Source organism: Thermobia domestica, unplaced genomic scaffold, assembly GCF_964235325.1.
Source record: "Thermobia domestica unplaced genomic scaffold, izTheDome1.hap1.1 HAP1_SCAFFOLD_239, whole genome shotgun sequence".
Classification (NCBI taxonomy): Eukaryota; Metazoa; Arthropoda; class Insecta; order Zygentoma; family Lepismatidae; genus Thermobia; species Thermobia domestica.
Genome location: NW_027655958.1, coordinates 137,843 through 158,898, shown reverse-complemented (window position 1 = coordinate 158,898; position 21,056 = coordinate 137,843). Strand labels below are relative to the sequence as shown.

At 36.4% G+C, this 21,056-nt stretch overlaps 1 protein-coding gene across 4 annotated transcripts in view; it reads left to right on the top strand.

Moving 5' to 3' along the window:
- The window catches only part of l(2)gl (LLGL domain-containing protein l(2)gl), a 243,921-nt gene that overhangs the window by 129,376 nt on the left and 93,489 nt on the right, over positions 1–21,056 (top strand). For all 4 annotated transcript variants that reach the window (XM_081747438.1, XM_081747437.1, XM_081747435.1 and 1 more), the window contains exons 4-5: positions 15,887–15,971; positions 18,281–18,390. In XM_081747438.1, coding sequence (XP_081603564.1) covers positions 15,887–15,971; positions 18,281–18,390 — 195 coding nt within the window. The remainder of the gene's footprint in view (positions 1–15,886; positions 15,972–18,280; positions 18,391–21,056) is intronic.

Genomic DNA, 21,056 nt, shown 5'->3' with positions numbered 1-21,056 from the left:
ATTGAATGTTAAAAGTGAACTAGTCTCATTTTGTTTGATTTATTCGCTCTAACTTGAGATTATATTTTTATAATGTGTCTACTGAAAGGAATAATAGATTGCCGAACCTGTAATACTAGACTATTAATGTAATTTTTCTTCCTTAAAACTAAGATAAAAGGCAACTTGTACAATAATATGACAACTTCCCATTCCAATTCTTACATCCATTCACTTTTTAGCCACAATATTTTCCTTGTAAAGATCACTAACATCTACAGTCGATATATCTAATTCCACTTACACCGCTGTACACTATAGATTAAAATCGTGTTTAATTAAAAAGCTCTAATCCTTTGCATTTAACACTCATAAATATAAATGGTGTCCCATAAAAAAAAACGCAACTTTTGAAATGCCCGCCATTTCTGTTCTAGTAAGTTGGCAGCACTGAACGTTACGCCATTTTTATCTGTCGTCTTTGTGGTTAGTAGTCATAGAGCTCCGAATAGTGCTTGATCGTCATCTGCTTTCTGTACGAGTAGGAATGGAATGCTTCAGAACGGAACAGCGTGTTGTCATAGTGAAAACTTATTACAAATCTGGTGAATGTTGTGAATGCGTACCCTTATCGAAAACAGATGACAATCATACTCCGCTCCGTGACTACTAACCACAGATATAATAAATGAAAGTCGTGTAATGTTCAGTGCTGCCAACTTACTGGAATAGAAATGACGGGCATTTCAAAAGTTGCGTTCTTTACGGGACACTCTATAGTTTGCCCACCAACCACCTTAAACTCCAGTTATTCAATAACTCGTTATTCAGGCAAGTGACAGCGAAGGTAGCAACATTTATTAGTGTCAGATCCAGGTAACAGATACCGAAAGTAGCGTCAGGCAGGCAAGTGTTAACGAAATTGGCAATATTTATTAGTGTCAGACAGACCAGCAACTAGAGAGGACCTGGCGCCCCCTAAACTTTTCGTGGCCCCTCCAGACTTTAACACAAAAACACAATTTAGATATTTGTAAGAGAATTTTTTATGACTTCCCCCCCCCAAAAAAAAAAAAAAACTGTGGCTGGTGTCAGGCAGGCAGTCGATACCGAAAGTAGGATATTTTTAGTGTCAGGCAGGCAACTGATACCGAAAGTAGCGACATCTATTAGTGTCAAGCAGGCAACCGATCCTAAAGTACAGTTTTATTAGTGTCAGGCGGGCAGCAAATACCAAAAGTTGCGAAGTTTATTAGTGTGAGGCAGGCAACCGATACCGTAAGTAGCGACATTTATTAGTGTCAAGCAGGGAAAGCGATACCGAAAGTAGCGACATTTATTAGTGTCAGGGAGGCAACCAAAACCGAAATTGGCGACATCTATTAGTATGACAGATTAGGATGAGCGTGATGCACAGACTAGACACTTGCATTTTATTATTAGAATACAAAGCTATTTAAAGATAAGTTTCAAACATTTATATTTACTTTGTTAATTACAAATAGATTTTTGTCAGGCCTACATTTACATATGCAAAATTACATGTACTGTGGAATTAAAATACTAAAACTGTATTGAAGAATTCTGGGACAACATGTGACGAGATCTAAAAGGCTAGTAAGAAATATGCGTTGATTTACAACCTCAAATTTTGATCATACCATTAGCATGTGTGTGTGTGGGTGCACCATGTCAAATGCAGCTTTATAGCTGTTTCGAAATAGAAACATTAATATGTTTTGGAGCGTTCGATTTTTATGTATCTTTGTTTGGCAAAATGACAAATTCCGTGGCAAATAAATGTTGTTTTTAGATCTGTGGAGAAGAGAAAATTGAACTAGCAGCCGGATCCAAGAGTAACATGAAATAAAGCGCTTGAACGATGGGAAAAGCAAATGAATTTGAATTCTGGGCATCTATTGATGTTAGTGCAGCAGGTGAGTTGCACCTGTTGCGCACTTTGTTTCAGTCACACTTTTTTTTTTCGGTATAGTTCACCTTTGTCGGTGACGTCACTGTTCAGTACTTAAAAGGGAGAAATGTTGTTTTAAGTGGTGTTTGCTTGCTTTATTCTGGATGATGAAATCCATCTGTTGACAGTTGTATACTTCCTACGTGTAATTTATCTTGAAACACTAAGAAGAATTGTGGATATGTGATTACTGTTCTGACGGGAGGGATATTTCTTGTTTATTGTGTCCTTCTAGGAGCCCTTTCCATTGTTTTGAAGGTCGGAAGTTAAGGAGATTTCGTATTGGAGTCCGAGTGTGGGAGCTGTGGTGAATGTGGTGCGACAGATCGCTGGTTCGATTCCAGCTCGCACCATGTGGATTTTGTGGTGGATAGATACCGAATTCATGATTTTTTTTTTGTCAGGGTTCTCCCGAATTCTTAATTCCATCATTTCATTCACTATCATTGTCACCGTCTCCGTTACCCTCGGAGGGGGGCACGGTGGCTCAGTGGTAGACCGTTTACCTCTGGTGCGTGAGGTCCTTGGTTCGACCCCAGCTCGCGCCAAAATTGTTTTTGTGCTGAACAAACACCACGTATGTGAGTTTTCTCAGGGTTCGCCCGCTTCCCCTCACTTTTTTCATTCCATCATTGCATTCATTTCTCATCACCATCTTCATTAGCCTAACCGGCATAATCGTAGGACGTAAAACTGAAAGATTTCCTTTAATTTTTCCCCGTATCCTCGGTGCTTAACCGTGGAACGTTAAACTAAAAAAGAAAAGAGAGAAATTGAAGGAGCCTAAATTTGATTCCAGGACAAGAATTTCGTCACTTTCGGCGAGAACGCAAGGGCATAGTTCCAAGAGTCATGTTTTTGGTTGTAAACAATATGGCCGCTAGATTAAAAAAAAAAAACCTACATGATTCACCTTTGTTTCTATGTAGTATGTTCCCTTAATTTCCTTGTATTTGATCCATTTAATGTTTTTAAGTTCCTTGTTTGGAAATTTCGGGCAAAAATTACAGTTCTTTTTTTTCATTACGATGCATATGGGTTAGTTCCATATGTTACGGATCTATTTAAAACCCACCGGGAACAAATAATACAGAATATATTGCTAAAGCACTTCATGCCTCAGACATACATATAATTTTCGTTAAATTGTAGGTCTTCGAAATATCCCTCGTGGCCAACAGGGTCGATTTTCCGGGTTCAATTCCAGTACGGTATTTGTTTCAAATACAAACCGAAGTATGGTTCGGATGCTGCTTTAAGCAGCCAGTCCCATTTAATCTAACTGATGGTGAAAAGCCAATGATTTAATCAATTTATATGCGTCCATGTATTGTATAAACTCGGTGACCAAAACGAACCTTGAACTAAACCAATCAACCAATCTTATACAGTGGAGTCTCGTTAATTCGAACTTGGATAATTCGAAATATTGGATAATTCGAACAGAAGTCCATTCCCCTTGAAAACTGTATTGAAAACAATAGTAAAAAGTCGTGGATAAATCAACGTCAAGGTCAACCAAATGATATTAATATCGTATTCCACGCAATACATGAAATTCAAGATTTATTGACCGTACAAAAACAATCAAATTTAAGCAAATGAGGTTTACGACTTCTTAAAAGTGAGAACAGAATATTCAAATTGTCACTGGTGTTTAATTGTTTGGGCTATTCAATGTATGTTGTAGTGTTGTACATAAATACATTTTCCATTGTACACGTAGTTCGAATTATGTGGAGTCAATGTCGTTTGTTAGTTTGCGGTATTCGATCACGCAAATAATAAGCTGCTTTAAAGGTAAAGTCTACACCATATGAATATGTTTTTGATGCACACTACTTTGGTTTGTTTGTTGTTATATATGTGAAAATGAATGTTGTTGGATAATTCGAATTTTGGATAATTCGAAGTTTTTTCGTGTCCCCTTGGACTTCGAATTAAAAAGAGTCCACTGTATTAAACCAAAAATAACTTACAAATTACCTCATACAAATATGATCAAATTTTGTGATAAAAAGGGAGAAAACGGGGATACAGTATTTGTCAAGCACAGTATGCGGTCGTTCCAGTATATTGGGAGAATCGCATCACTGAGCAACCACAGCCACGAACAGAAATCATAAGTGCTTGAGAATTACCACTGGATTGCACCAAATATTAATTCATAATCTCAGTGCAGAGCCGTAAGTTTCATCTTGTACAGTTCCCGAAATAAGCGCAGTTTCGAATAAACGGTAGGAAATTCGTGGACAATTATGAAAGGAAAGCTGGGAATTATTTACATGAGTTACGTTTGATTCATTTTTATTTTTTAGAGAGGTATACAAACTACATCAGGTGGTATGTTCCAAGTTTGTGGTCAGTTGTATCTCCCCTTTTGCTGATATTCTAGACTGAAATTCGATACCTTATAATTTACGAACATAGAAGGTATTATGTGTGCTAACGGGGATCGAACCTAAAATCACAGACACTAAAAAAATAGACATTCTTATCAATGGGGCAGACGCATAACTGGACTTTTTTACTCGGTTTAGTTATTATTACAGGGTTCCTACTGGACAGGGAAGTCAGGGAAAAGTCAGGAAAAACGGCGGAGGTCAGAGTTTAGAAAAAAAGACTGGAAATCAGGGAAATTTTCTAAAACATATGTTTTGTAACATTAATTGCATACCAATTTCAGCTTACCCAACTATTATAATAGCCGTTGTTCAGAATTTTATGGAAGGTTAGTGGAATGTACGTATGAGCAATTGATTACTATTTGTCTCTGTAGAATAAATGTTCTCATATATAAATATTCACAGTTATTTATTCCTTATTTATATGTCGATGTCATCCGACACCTGTCATGAAAGTCAGGGGACTTCCTGCCAAAAGTTAGGGCAAGTCAGGGAAATAGATTTCTCCAGATAAATAGGAACCCTGTATTATTATTAATGTATGTGCAAAGCGTTTCCTGATATTTACTTGTTCTGATTGAAGATAATAATAATAATAATAATAATAATAATAATAATAATAATAATTCAGAACGATCAACCGGAAATCGAACGACGATGAAGTGCTTACTTTACTACGTGGTACCTAGTCAAGTTTATTTCATTAGCTATATATTAGGATGATGACCTTTAATAAATTAGATCTGCTTTATTTTATGTTCTTTCTCAGTTCAGCGGAAGTGGGGAAGTCATAAAGGAGCAAAGCGTTTGTTTCTTGTAGCGATTAAGTCAGAAGAAATTGAAAATAAAGGTCAAGCTCTGAAGTGTAAATGTTCTGCTAGATTGATTGGTTTTAAGAGTAAGGCTATAAATGACGAGACAGCGTTTAATGAAATGATCGTATGTGGTCGTGGGGAAATTTATGAAATCTAGCAAATGGATGTGGTGCGCAGATAAATGTTACGGTGAAATCTGTCTTCGGTGGCCAACTTACAGAGAATATTAAAAAAATCATAACAAGAATTTCTAGTACAGGTACTGATTATTATCTAGTATTGATAGATTTTAGAAATACAGCTGACAGTAATAAAAGAGATAGATAGTACAGTCGTTTGTGGTGGACAAACACCGCGTGCGTGGTTTTCCTCGAGGTTCTCCCGTTTCCTCCCACTTTCCCCATTCCACCATTTCATTCATTTCTCATTATCACCGTCTCCTTTAGCCTAGCCGGCATACCATGGGACGTAAAACTCAAATATTTCATTTTTCTTTTTTGATTTTTATTTTAAATAGAGAAGCCCGCCAAAGACACGTATGCTAACTATATAGGTAGAGGGAATTCTAGTGTGTCACTGTTAGAAAGGAGAAAAGTACTTTGTGAGATCTTGAATAAAGAGTTGAGAAAAAGACTCATGGAGTGCTTCGTGTGGAGTATTATACTGTATGTGACAGAAACATCGATATTGCGCAAAATTGATGAAAACGACTAAAATCTTTCGCAATGTGGGTGTGGAGACAAATGGAGAGAATTAGCTGGGTCGAGCGGATAACTAATGAGAGAATGTTAGAAATTGTGGGGGAGAAAAGAACAATTTTAGACATTATTAAGAGAAACTGGTTGGGACATTAACTAAGAAGGAACTGTATCATGAGGGACGTGCTAAAAGGTATGGTGGTTGGATATAGAGGGAAAGGGCGAAGGAGACTACAATTAATTTACGATATCAAAACGAAAATTCGTACGTGAAGAGAATGAGGTTAGCGGAAGATTGTGGAGCATGGAAGTTTGTTAGTTGTGGCAAGTAACCTGCCAATAATGACAGAATACCTATGATGATGATGGTAGGGGAATACAAACAACAAAATATATACAATCTCCTAGTTAACAATGTATTTGCCATATATTATATGCACTATATAAATATATAACAGTTTCTTCCAGCAAAATAGAAACTGTCACTTATGAATTGTCACGAATGACATATTATTTAGCACCACATTTGTTAAGATTTTCTCGAAAACTGCACACAGGGACCCACCCATGTGGGGTCCGTTGGGTCCGGACACCCACTCCCCAAACTTCGTAACTCGACATACATTTGTACACTTTCTTAATAAAACAGTATTTGTGTACATAATAGTGCCCTAAAATAATCAGTACAATACCTACCTTGGATGCTAGTGTTGGCTTTTTAGATTGGAGCTTGGTGTCCATACCGGAAACTGCTTCAACCAGGAAGTGAACCCGGAGGTACACACGTTAACCTATTTGACTACATAGAAATTTTAGTAATACTCGTTGGCGTATCCAAGCGGGAGAATTGTTCTCCTTCCCCTAGCGGCACAGCACTAACAAAAGCGCAGTAGGGATGCGCACGAGACAAGATTTGTGGCTGTCTCCTCTCGAAAATGTGCTGTAAAAGTGATGTCTCGACTCGAAAAATGTATATTTCTCTATTGGAAGAGCCGTGTCTCGACTCGAATTTTGTCAGGAAAATCCTGTCTCGATTCGTCTCGTGCGCATCCCTAAAGCCCAGTGAGAGAGAAGAAAAAATCTTTCATCGCCGCCCTTCCACCATTCCCCAGGAGTCCGTCTTGGATCTGCCTTTGGTAACATCAGTGGTGCTATTCAGCCGGTTCGCAGAACCGGTTAAAATATTTCGAGTTCGCAGAACCACTTGTTATACCCAGACATAACAATAAATTTACCCAGTTATGCACAGGAACAGTAAAGTTTAGTTTAACTATAATTCATACAGCTACACGGTTAAACATATACTCATTTATTTCTTAATCTTAAATGCTCAGGTATCAAGAATGAGAACTGGGATCACATGTATGTAGTGGTGAGGGTTATTTACTTTTGAAACGCATATACAGGAACCATTATCAACAACTGTCGATCCATTGCTGGATTAACTGCCTTTCCATTACTTTGTGACAACCATCTATCTTGGATAATTCATTTCCAAGTTCTTCACTTTGTTACCTAATTTTGTCACACCATCTTGTATTATAGGATGGTGTGTAGGCCTAGGTCCGTATTTATCACATGTGATATCCCGTAAGAAATTTTGCTTTTGTCGATCTTGTATGGTTTGTTTCCTAAGAGAGTTATATATACTCTCTCTCTCCCTCCATTATATATATAATATAGTGGGGGATACAAGGGCGGGCTATAGGGGCTCTAGTGCTCCCTTGACGCTCAGGTATACACTGGAGAAAATGGGCTTCAATCCAGCTTTACACTGGATAAAACGGCAGACTATGGTTTAGCCCCTCCCTTGATCATATCCTGGATCCGTCACTATATATATATATATATAACGGGTTGTTAAAAAGTTTGAGTAATACCACTGGGTAATATTACAATAATAAAGGACAAAAATAGAAAAAAATAAGTAGACTAACACAAAAATGCCAATCAATAATATTGTATGTACAAACTAATCGATTCTTTTTTATGTTACTCAGATTTTTGGTTTCATACTTGTGCAGTTTTCATGAAAAATTTCACAGATATACATCCAGACATGTAGTAGAAAGGGATGTAAAGAAACAGAGCTCATTCGTTCCCATCATTCTCTTCTGATCCAATGATAAATAAAGTGTTTGTAGCGTTATATAGACTCATAGAAACAGAAATGCCAGTCCGCCTGTTGTAATAATAAAAGTAATAATAAAAGCAGAGCCTGGTGGAGAATTATTGTCCTCGTCTGTGTGGACTGGGAACGTGGAAATGTCATAATGATAAATAGGGGGAAAAATGGTTTGTCTCATTCTTCCCTCGAGAGAAATGACAAAAGATTTATTGTGTCTGGATGAGGAAACTGTGATTGTGGGGACGGGCCACTGAAAGATCCATTCTTGTTATATCCCAAGTGTCTGAATTGGAGTTGATTTAGTTTATTTTGGTGTAATTGGCCCTGTACTGTGTGGTTTACTTCTTTTATTATTTTTAAATCTTAGTTATTCTTAATAAACTGTTCCATTCTTTGTCCTGTAGACGAAAGTTAGTGAAAAGAACAGTGAGAAAGGAATAGGCTTAAAAGAGATACAATTGACCTTTTTTTAAAAATATATAATTTCATGCAAGTGCTGCGTACAAAGCGCTATTTCAAGTGATGCTTAGAAGTGATCTAAACTCGTTGACTACAAGCCCAAACATGTCATCTGTATCGTCTCTGTTCAAGTAAGAGATTGATGGTCAGCACATCGCCTTCTAGTTCAAGTATTTCTATGTCTTCACGTATGTACAGTACTTAGCTCTCCAATTATTTCACTTACGTTTGTTGCAAAAGTTCCCTAATTCCATCTTAGGTCATGTGAGTTTGTGGTGGACAATATCGTGCCCGTGAGTTTTCTCGGAGTACTCCGGTTTCCCCCCCACATTCCCATTCCACCAGTTCTCCCGTCATCACTTGTGTAAATCATCGTCTTCCTTAGAGCTTTAAAAGGCATAATCATAGGATGTTAAATTGAGTGGTAAAACTTACGTAATACCTTTAAAAATGATATTTTATAAGCAATGTTATATTCCTAGGCGCAGGTTTACGTAAGGGGTTCATAATCATTATGGCTACAAATAGAGTCATTTCTGCGCAAAGTTCGAATCAAATTGCTTTAAGATCAAACTAAAATCAATTTTACCGTAATTTTTTTCTCAGAAAATGGCGGCGAAAAGTTATAATTTTATATTAACTAAATTTGGATTAGAATTAATATTTAGATTTCTGAGCGTGAGGCATAGTCCGTCGCGTATGAGGGATGACGTCCCTTGATGATCACATTGCCCAGGGAATTGGGAAGCAAAAGGCGTGGAATCATTGTGTTAGGTAACATCCTGGCATTTGCCTGTTGTGAATGACGAAAACCCAAGAAAAATATCACTTAGGATGGCTGGCTAAAGAAGCTGTTATACTTTTCCGGCCGAATGTCCAGACTGGGGATCGAACCCGGGACCACACACCAAAGGTATGAGCTTTAGCGATTACGCTACGTAAGGCCACCATTTAACTAGATGCCTCGATGTTGCAGATTTCGAGTATGTCATACCATAATCATTCACTCTCATTAATCATCCGTCTTTAATCTACAGAAAATAATTATCATTCAAATATTCCAGTAGTGGATTGTTTTCACCGGGACAGAAAACCTCATTTTGTTTTCCAGACTCTGTTCCGTAATTCTTTATGACTTTTCAGGTTTTGTGAATCTTGGTTTGATACAATCCACCTATTAACAGAAACAGAAAACACTTTAAAGAAAGGCATGTGTATATTTTGAACTTGGCTACATATTTTTTTTAGCATGTTAAAAATATACACTTTAAATTCAACAGCCTTTTCCTTCACAAATTCGCGAGACCAGTTTAAGTGCAAAACCACTGGCAGCTGTTCGGTAAATTTGAAAAACTGCACCTATATCACAAGAAAGAACATGCATGTACGTAGAAGAGAGCACCAATCTTTCTTCGGTAGCTATAAATATAACTTCATAATCAAAGGAACGCAATGAAAATTCTTTCCGACTCCTGTTTCGAGGCACGAAAAGAAACTTTTCGTGTTAGTGACGCAGGATACTTGAAATGCTTCTGTGTCGAACCATGTAGAGCTTCTCTAATTCTTAAGCCCTCAATATAATCTCGACTAACAAGATTACTACTCAGTATAAAGAGTTATAATGGAATAGGAGAGAATATAGCAAATGCCTCATAAACCTCACTATATATATACATACATAAATATTGCGAAACATACGCACATTCCTTCTTGTAATACGATAATGTGTGTAGACGTCATATTTATATGAATTGCTAGCATTGCTATTGTTTTGTTACAGGTTTCAAATGCGAATACTTTTCTCAATTTATCATTTCCGAGGAGAATTACTTTTGGCCCTTTACGCGCTTGTTTTTCACAATTATTTCACTAGAGGCGCCATGCACAGTAGAAGTGACAGGAAGTAGTGGTTTCAGAATATCTTCGATGTATTGTTTCCATCTAAAAACAGCGGAGCTAATGTCACATCGTTACCAAGGATAGGTTTTGGTTATTTATAAAACGCTGTATTTCAAATACTTTTATTACAGATACAAGTTTCAACCGCGAATATTTTTATGATTTTTGGCTTCTAAGTTTCATACTAGAGGCGCCATGCACAGTAGAAACGAGAGGAAGTAGTGGTTTCAGAATATCTTCGATTCATTATTTTTCCCTAGAAGCAACGGAGCTAATGTTCACATCCTTAGAAAGGATAGGCTTTGGTTATTATTTTTATAACACACTGTCAAATACTTTTATTACAGAATAAGTTTTAAGTGCGAATATTTTTCTCAATTTATCATTTCCGAGGAGAATTACTTTTGGCCCTTTCCGCGCTTGTTTTTCACAAGAATTTCACACTAGAGGCGCCATGCACAGTATAAGCCACAGGAAGTAGTGGTTTCAGAATATCTTCGATCTATTGTTTCCATCTAGAAACAGCGGAGCTAATGTCCACATCTTTACAAGGGATAGGTTTGGCTATTATTTTTATAACTCACTGTACTTCAAATACTTTTATTACAGATGCAAACGAGTCAATATACCAATTCGTTATTTTGGAGGCCATGATGGTGCCGTGGTAGAGCAGCAAGAGCGCTCAAGTTTGGTTCCATCCTAGCTATATGAGTTTATGGCGGGTAACATCGTGTCCGTGAGTTTTCTCTTGTTTCCTCTAACATTATTATTCCACTAATCCTTTCATAATCATTCACTTTAATGACATTTCTAAATGTTTTTATTTGTTAATACAAGGTCCTGAGAATTAATTTAGAGCCGCTGCAGTATCGTAGTCGGTGAGGCGTTCTTTCTGTGAAGTGGATATCTCTGGTTCTATCCTCAGTGAGGGCGGAAATTTTTCGTGCTTTATCTTCGTTCTATTGTGGTAGTGAGGTTTACCCACCCAGTCTTCTAAAATTAACACCTGGGGCAACCTGAGAAAGTTAAGGTGGCTACAGCATCGTCCTGACTGTTACCTTCATGAAGACTTAAGTCAAGAAAGCGTGGAGTCTTTGTACATTCACACACAGCCTTAGGGTCTTCATAACCAATACTGAAAGGGAAACGAAATCAGTTTATTAATTTTCCTTTTATTTAAAGATATTTTAATACGTGAAAAAGAGACCTGGTAAATTTCTTACATTAATAGCGTCTTATATATTAAAACATTTATTTTCAGATCATTGCACTCGACCGGATTTTCATTCTGAGTCCGGTAATTTATCAGCTGCTTACAAAAGTTTACTGCAGAGCGAGAAAGAGAAACTAGCTAGCTAAAGAGAGAGAAAGAGAATTGGCAGTGGTGTGTACATATCTGGCTTCTTGAGTTAGGTCAGGTGTGAACGATATTTATTAAATTCCTTTGAACGCTTGTTTTAAAAGTAGAGAGGAGTGAACACTCGACTTCATATGTACTTCTTTACGCATGTATGTGCTAAAATGAACTACCGCTGAAGTGATTGGCGGCATGTATTGAAGAAATCAAGTTAGGAATACAGTTAAACGTAAGGTGATTACAGTTATTCGTAGATAGTATCGAAGAGAGAAGTTAATAGTCGTGTGCATTAGCGTTCTCGCTGGGTGGGCCTCCAAAAGATTAAAAGATGGATGGAACAAGTCGGACTACTAGTAAATGGGTATAGTTTTTCTGCTTTAGCTGTGACTTTAGAGAACCGGTACTTGTTGGCACTCTACTAGGTTGCATATAACGGACCAGTTGAGCATTTTGATTTTTTCATTTCTTCTTTATATATAGTGGACGAAGTGGTTATTTATGTACATAGCCTTGAAAAAATTCAAGATGTATCCGCAGAATTTTGTCTCTTCATTTCCTTAGTCATTAATTAGATCTTAAATTTGTTTTATTTATGGTTTTTTAAGATTGAAATAAATATAATATTTAACATGTTAAAGTTTATATTTATTTATTTATTTATTTATAATAGGTTTCAGATATAGCACTAGGCTATTTTACACTGAAATATTTTAACAATTTTTAACATAACAATAGAATAACAATTTGAAATCAAGATGGTAGAGTACAATGGCAACGTTACAAAGATAGTTTATTTATAGATGATCTGAAGGTATGGTCATTTGTAAAAACGTCCACAGTTTCTGGTAACTGATTATACATGCTAACAATTCGGTTAGAAGGGACCGTTGGACAATATTAACTCTCGCAGCTCGAGTGTAAAAGAGATCACTAGACCGTGTTGTTCTAGCGGGTACGCGAAAATTGATCTGACTTAACACATGATATATAACCATTAACAATTTTATGCAAAAATATTTTAATTGAACGTACTGATAATGTAATATAAGAATTAAGTTTTATTTACTTTTACGATCTTGGGGGGTCTGTCTGTTGTATGTCAAGTGACTTGCCATAGATAAATCCTATTGCACAGTAGTCTAGACTGTACTAAACTATAAAATAATAATTGGTACAGTGTTCTTGGGTTACAAATGGACATTCGATTTGAAACGAAATGAAGTGAAATATTTCAGTTTAACATCCCATGATTATGCCCTATTAGGCTAAGGGTGACGATGATTAAGGCAAATGAATGATGATGGAATAATTAGTGGAATGAGAAAGTGTGATGAAACGAGAGTACACACGGACGTGATGTTGTCCACCACAAACTTACTAGGCCGGGGATCGAACCAGGGACCACACGCACCAGAGATCTGTACCAAGCGCTTTACCACCAAGCCATTGTGCAACATTCTTATTTGCCTCTGATTTTACTATACATGGGTTAATATTACAATCACTTCTTCTGTAGTGTCACTTCACATGCATGTAGGCCCATTTACATTTTATTACTGTGAATGGTTGTTGTAGGGGCCCCAGAACACTATTTTGTCCATTGCGCTGACCTTTGTAGTGCGTTATACTATTCTGTTATCTTATATTTCCACTTCCAATAGTCCTGAGATCTTCCTCTGGGTTGGTTGTTTCTAAGGAGAAAACTCTTAACTGCTGCTTATGATCACAAATCGTAATATCCTTCTTAGACTGGAAAGTCGTAAGGTTTCTGGGGTTTGGCTAGAACCTTTAAAACTTAAGAGCTGATATAATGATTTAGTGTGGACACATGTAAACACTACAATAAGTCCCCCGTGTTGATATATATACTCTTAGAAGACGACTTCAGAACCATTAGAGGTTGAAATATAGGGTAATAATAAACCGCACTACAAAGGTTTTTTTTTTTTTTTTTTTTTTATTTATTATATTCGTTCACAGGGTGAGGCAAAAAGATGTTAACATTAAATTAATTACTCACGTGAAATTACAAGGCAAGGATTTGGTTACAGGGTTTCAATCTAGCACCCATGTCGCTCAATGCATTTATGGAGTCTATCCATAGTTGGTTGTATGGCCCTCTGTGTCATTTGGGTAGGGATAGCAGCCATGACCTGAGTGATGCGGGGCTTCAGGTCGTCCAAGTTGCTAGTTTTGCTGGTATATACACGATCCTTGACCATGCCCCACAACCAAAAATCACATGACGTCAGATCGGGGGGACGTGCTGGCCATGAGAAAGGACCACCTCTACCAATCCAACGTTTACGAACGTGTCGTTCAGGCAATCCTGAGCCATCTGACTGTAATGGGCAGGAGCGCCGTTTTGCTGAAAGTTCCCTCGCTGGAGAATGGCAAGTGGCGCGTTTTCCTCCACCGCTTCCTGGACGAGGATGATATTCTCTTCAGTTCGGACATTCCCGGACATGTGGTTCGGATTCCACGTTAATCAGTAGGTCCACGTCTCATATAGCCTCGCTGCTGAAAGGGACGCTAAACTAAAATCAACTCAACTCAACTCTTCAGTTCGGACAGATCTCTTTCTACCACCGTTTCCTTGCAATCGTCTTGAACGGACTCCGTCCTTACAAATTTCTCGTAGGTCCTACTAATTGTCAGGCGCGAAGGGTGCATCCCGTCCGGTCCATGCCGTGAATTTTTCTTGTACGATGCTTGAGGACAAAAAGCCTCCGTCCAGGTGGCTATTTTCCTTCGTTCCTCAATGGAGTATCGGCACGCCATGGTTTAATCTGCAAACAAAAATAAAAACACCCGTTTAATGTTAACATCTTTTTGCTTTATCCTGTATATAAGATATACTGTGTGATATATCCCATCTAATCGTGCATAATTGAGGAGTTTGATGAAATAAGGGCGCAAGTCTGAAACATGCAGTTGGAAAAAAACGATGTTTAAAATTTAAGTAGTTTTTTTTTTTAAAACATAAAACAATGTAATATGCAAAAAGGGCGTAAACAATGTAATGCTTTTGATGCAAAAAGGGCGTAAACTTGCTTACGCTCTTATTACATCAAACTCCTCAATTTTGTCTGTTACATTATGTGCATGGAGAAGTTTGATGCTAGGTCTCAAATAGGGTTACACGCTGAGCAACTAAGCTTTGAGAGCAAGAATTAACTATATATATATATATATATATATATATATATATATATATATATATATATATATATATATATATATATATATATATATATATATATCTTGCTGCGTAAAAAAAAATAATAACATTAGCAATTAAATACAAGATGTATCAGAAGTTCGAAGTCATAGGAGTCTCGTTTATGAATAAAGATACAAAAAACATTAAAAGAGGGAAATTGTGAGAAATACTTAGTTTTCAATCTAAAATTGTGCAATTTTTCAATCGCACTATCCATTTGGGCCCATACTGGTAAGGCGTTCTATGTTAAATGAAAAAGCAACGTTGTCAGTTCAGCAGGGTGTTTCCTTGGGCTATCATCATATCAACAATACAGCATTGTTGGGAAACTGATTCGAAATGTTCAAGGTTATCTTGCACAACAATGTAGATGTTCCTCGTGCTGCTTTTGCGTGACCTTACATTCCTAAGAAATCTTACACACAAAATGCTCGAACATTGTGAATCCCACATAGTGTAATGAAATCGAACTATTAGAACTTCAGAGATGAGTTTTACTATTAGGGAGTCTGCTTCTTGTTAAAACAATGGTTGCATCTTTAATTGGATATTACTAACTGATTCATACTAGCTTTGCTATATTCAATAACTTACATTAAAATACAAATACTGAGCAAAGCACGTTTTATTATAAAATAATAATAAATGTGACAGTTTCGGATATCTAACATATCCTTCTTCAGACACTATCGAAAATGTTCTGAAGATAGTGTCTGAAGAAGGATGTTAGATATCCGAAACTGTCACATTTATTATTTTATAATAAAACGGTGCTTTGCTCAGCATTTGTATTTTAATGTAAGTTATTTTGATATTACTATTTTACATTGTATGAATCATAATCTAAATCGAAACTGTGTATGAAATCTGTCTCATATTTTTTTTTTTTCCTAGTTAGATTTGATATTAAATGTTTGCAATTGTGAAACATTTTCCTTAACGATATCATAGTTTTGGAGGCCCAGGTGTTGAATTCTATGGACAGCATAAGAATTCAGAGTCATCAGTTACAAAATTGGTGTTCCTTCCGAATGAGGTAAGTGGCAATTTATGATATTTAAATGCGTGTGGAGTAATAGATGTATCATGTTAGATAGTGGATGAAATCTTAAAAAGTGTCATGCGTGCAATACTAATTTCAAGGATTTTCCCATGAGAGGGCAGTAAGCCAAATGACATCTTGGATAAACGCCAGTATGTGACAGTTTTTTTCTTTCTTTTTTAACAAGAGTGCAAAGATGATTAATTGTTCTATTTCAGATTCACTTTTTTTTCCTTGTTGATAGCCCCACTGCATTTTAATCATGAAATATGATATTCATTAAACATTTCTTTTTTAAATGTATAGGTTTTGTGTTGTCGGTAAAAGAATTGTTAAAAATAATTTAAAATATATTGCTAAAACCTTAAAAATAGGTTCGCAATCTACCTTAAACGTGACCGGCTTTATGACGTAAAAGACAGTTAGAAACTTCCGGAGGCATGTCGAACGGAGACCTTTAGTTTGGATTGCGAACCCCAAACAATTCTCATACATGAAATTACTGAATGGCCTTAAAATCCACCCAGTTCCTCCCAGAAGTAATTTAAATTAATGCAAGTCTTGGGGGCGTAGATAGCGTAGCTCAGAATTAATTAGAAACATGGGAGTAGAAATTCAAAGATAAAATTCGATTACACAAAAATAATTTAGAATAAGAATGTAATGAACTGATCTTGAATAATTGAATAATCACAGAGCATGGTATGGACTGGTATGACTTAAAGACTAGAGAAGACAATGCATAATCACTTACTTTTGGTAACGGTGATAAGCAGAACCTCTGATGGACAGAATGACAGAGTAACAAAACTAATGATGAATACTCTGACTCGCAGAGTGTCGACGTCAAAATAGAACTTCCCATAGCCGAAGAGAATCCTTTAGTATTTATATGATTTTTCCGTCATGTCAACATTCTTGCACATTCTTTCTGAGTCTTCCTAGTTCTAGAAGTCATAGCCGGTCATTTGCATTGTAGAAGTCAAGGCACTCTAAATTTTCCATTGGATTATGAATCCTAAAGAATACTCAAACTGCCTCCACTTCATACATTGCCTTAAATATTTTGTTTGATTACACATTGTGGTACACAATAATATGCACATAAAAATTCATAAATTTAAATGTAAACAAATCGCGGGGAAGAATAACAACCCTCAAAATTGAGCTTGTACAGGGGGACTACGATTAGGAATTAGATTTTTAGGCTTTCGGCATCTGTGGCCATGTTAGCCCTTCAAATATCAGGGATGACGTTCCTCGGTAATCATATTACCCGGGAAGTTGAAGAGGAAGGAAGGGGCCTGGAACTGTTATGTTAAGGACCATCCCCTCATTTAACCAAGCGGGCTTTCTAGATTTCCTGGAAGAACACTTATTCAATCCCCGACCGGGAAAAGAAATTTCTGCTTCTCTCTATCCTTGAGTCTCCTACTTACTCGAGTGGGCACTTTCTAAATCTCAGGCCGAAGATTCAATCCCTCCCCAACTGGATTTCTTTCTTCTCCATGGCCTTCAGTCGCCAACTTACTTGACTGTTTCTATCTAAATTTTACTAATGTGTGTTAAACAAACAAACAAACAGGTAGATAGATATCTTTCAGCTAGCCGAGTATATGTAAATAAAGACAGCATCCCTTCTTGAAGAGTTAATTCTTGGTTTATAAAAACTCGCAGCTAGACACCATTCCGTCAGCTGGTGTATCTAACTAAAGAGAACGTTCTCTCATTCAAGAGACAATTTCTGTAAATGTAACTTTACCTGGTTTGTCGCATTGCGAACGTTGTTAACGCCTAATCATTCAGTTATCGGGAGCACAACATTTTAAATAATATATTTTTACATAAAATCACATTCTGTGTAAATTATAGTAAACTTGATTTGAATAGTTTTATACAGTTTGTAGGCATTAAAATTTGGTATATGTAGACGTTACTCTACCTTTTCAGACTGTTCAGAATAACACTAAATGTGTTTGTAGATCACTGACTGATTATAATAACGATTAGAAATTCGTGTGTTTTGCACTTTTTAAAGCTTTCTTGTGTTTATATTTCAATGAACTTACGTCAGAAATGTGGGGAAAACGAATTTTAAATTTTCTCGTAAATACTCTTACTTGGCAGTTGTAGTAATTTCTTGTATATTCTTGTAAGGTACAGCATTTTGTGTAAGAACGTTACTATTTTCTTTTCTTTTCTTTTTTTTTTCATCAAAATAACGTAGTGAGTAAATGTTTTCGTATTGATTTTATCATGAGTTATAATAAAGAAGACGAGAAAATTATTATATTATTTTACAGGGCCGGGTGGTGTCACTGTGTGATGACAATTCATTACATCTCTGGGAGATAAATGAGCGGGATGGTACCACTGTGTTGGAAGAAGTGAAATCACAGGCATTAGAAGGAAAGTAAGTATTATGTTAAGTTGCTAGTTTCGGAAGCTTAAAAATTTTTTTAAAAAAAGTGGAGCCTGAACTTTTAAAAGTTTATTTAAAATCTTAGAAATTTATTACTTAAATGATCATGAATTAATTTCAGAAAAAAAAGGTTAAACTGATATCACTGTAAATTAATCCTTACATTATTCAGTACGTAAGTGCTTCAGTTTAACCTATTGAAGATAGTTGATGCCAAAAATACCTAATTGAAATATTTAATGTGAAATCAGTGTTACGTAAAGTCAAAATTATGTAGAGGAAAGTAAAAATTAATCCTAAGATTTATTTTTAGGCCAAATATAAGAAGTTCAGGCTTTTCTAAAATCTAAGTGATCTCCCTCATGGCTAAGCAGTGAGCGTACTTGCCTTTGGCATGGAAGATCTGGGTTCTATTCCCGGTGGGAGATCCTGTGGTTCGGATTCCACATTAAGCTGTAGGTCTGCGTGTCATATAGTCTCGCTGCTGAAAGGGGCGTTAAACTAAAAATCAACTCTAAAATCTAAGTGTAGGTATCAAGGAACTACTTAAGCATTCTCGAAGTCTATTCAAACATCGTATCTAGAAATTCTCCAGTGTTCGGTAACTCTACGTAAGCGAAGTCTGAATAGAATCAGAGAAGTTTTATTATTTTTTAATTTTATTTATTTATTTATTTATTTATTTATTTATTTGCGGTTTCTTGATTTTTGTAGTGTCCAGATTTGAATTGTAGAAATGCTTCTTCCATTTTGTATTCTGATACACTGTTAGCTGTAAGCTCTACATTACATTTATTATTATTATTATTATTATTATTTTACATTGATTTCACAATATATATTTATGTTAAAATATTTTGCGAAGTATTGCTATCACCGTGGCTTACATTGCATAGTGTAAAACATCATATACACAGTGCAGGAAAGTACATACAGCGAACTTTTGGAAGTGGTTGTCATATCAAATGAAAGCAAATAGTTCTAATTAAAAGGGTAGTAAAATAGTCTTTTCAGTGTTGTAAGGTGCCAGAAGTTGCGAAAGTCACATTTAAAGGTGCTACTTTCAAAACTATGAACCAGTCATCTCAGCAGTTTGAAAAATTAGGGATAAGCTGGTAGTGAACTGATCTATTTAAAATATCCATTTTTCCGAATCGTACCGTACCTATACATGTTTTAGAAGGCATGATCGGGCACTTGGAAACCTTTTATCAATTCCCAACATATTCTTCGAAAACTTGCTACGTACGTTTATAAATGTTTACATACAGGGTTCACACTGTGCAGAGAGGCAAGGAAACTGCAGTCAGATTTTACGAAAGTGGAGTGCTCCTACTACTCAAACGATGTTAAATATTACAACTGCTGACAAAAGATACGAAGAACATCTCAAAGAATCAATCAAATTCAAAGAGATGATGATAAAAAGGCTGTAACAATACAATTATCTTTAGAAATAAAGAAGTTTGAGAAACACTAAAGCTTTCGATGAATAACAAATTAAATAGAAAAAAATGGAGTGCTTTAGAAGAAGAAAAAGATAGGTTTGTTGGTTGTAGATAATTAAAGGGATGGGCCAAATTAGCACATACGTTGATTTGTTTATGTTTATGAATGCGTTCAGAATGGCGAGGTATATTACGTTAATGTATAATTATTGTTTGACTCTAATGTTTTATTATATTCCAAATGCAGAAAATTCTATTCATAATAAGTATTTAAAATAAGAAAGAAAGCTTATTCTCTTATTTAAAAAAAAAAAAAAAAGTAGATAAAAAGGAGAGCATTGGACGGCTATGAGATGGAGGTCGGCCAGTTTTGTTTTCTAAACCTCACCATAAAGGATAGTGTCAGGAGACAAGAAAAATTTACTTACTTATGAAACTTCAGGGAAATTAGTACCACAATTCCATTGTAAACCCATCACATAGAACTGTGAAATTTCTCGGATCGTTTCACATAAGTTTTTAAATAGAACATTCCAAAAACGGATTTTTCGAGTACTCAGTGGCTTACATGTGTGCTCGTGAATTAAAGTTGAGCATCCTTTCTCAACACTGAGGCTGCATGAGACGTGGGCTTATAGCTTAGGGTAGAATGCGAAATGCTCTCCCGCCGGGAAAATAAACCGAATCCCCTGTGCATCAAAGGCCGTAGGCGAGTCACTAGATCAGTGAGGAGGCTTTGATGACCTGTGGAATTCTAAGAGTTTATCGACCCATATACATGTATATGTGGTTTAATCCCTCCCTTGATCATGTGCTGGATCCGCGTCTCTCTCTCTCTCTCTCTCTCTCTCTCTCTCTCTCTCTCTCTCGCTCTCGCGTGTTTCAAAACAACACCGACAACGTTTGAGAGGTGATTCTTGACACCAAAATAAGAGAAAAAGTATAGACCAACCTAGATGCGCAAATGCTTCCTTTTGGAGTTGAAAAAAATGAACTTTAAAGATCTATAGTCCCAAAACTATGGAACCTACCGTAGTCGGGTCAAGACCTCACTAATATGTGCCCTATCCAAAAATTAATGCTTCAGAATCCTGCGGTACTCACGCAACAATTTGTACAGAGGGAGGTTGGCTACGGGCATATGATTTAAAGTACTCATCGACTATCTCTATAAAAATTTTGCGGGAAGTACCGTAGGATTCTGAAGCT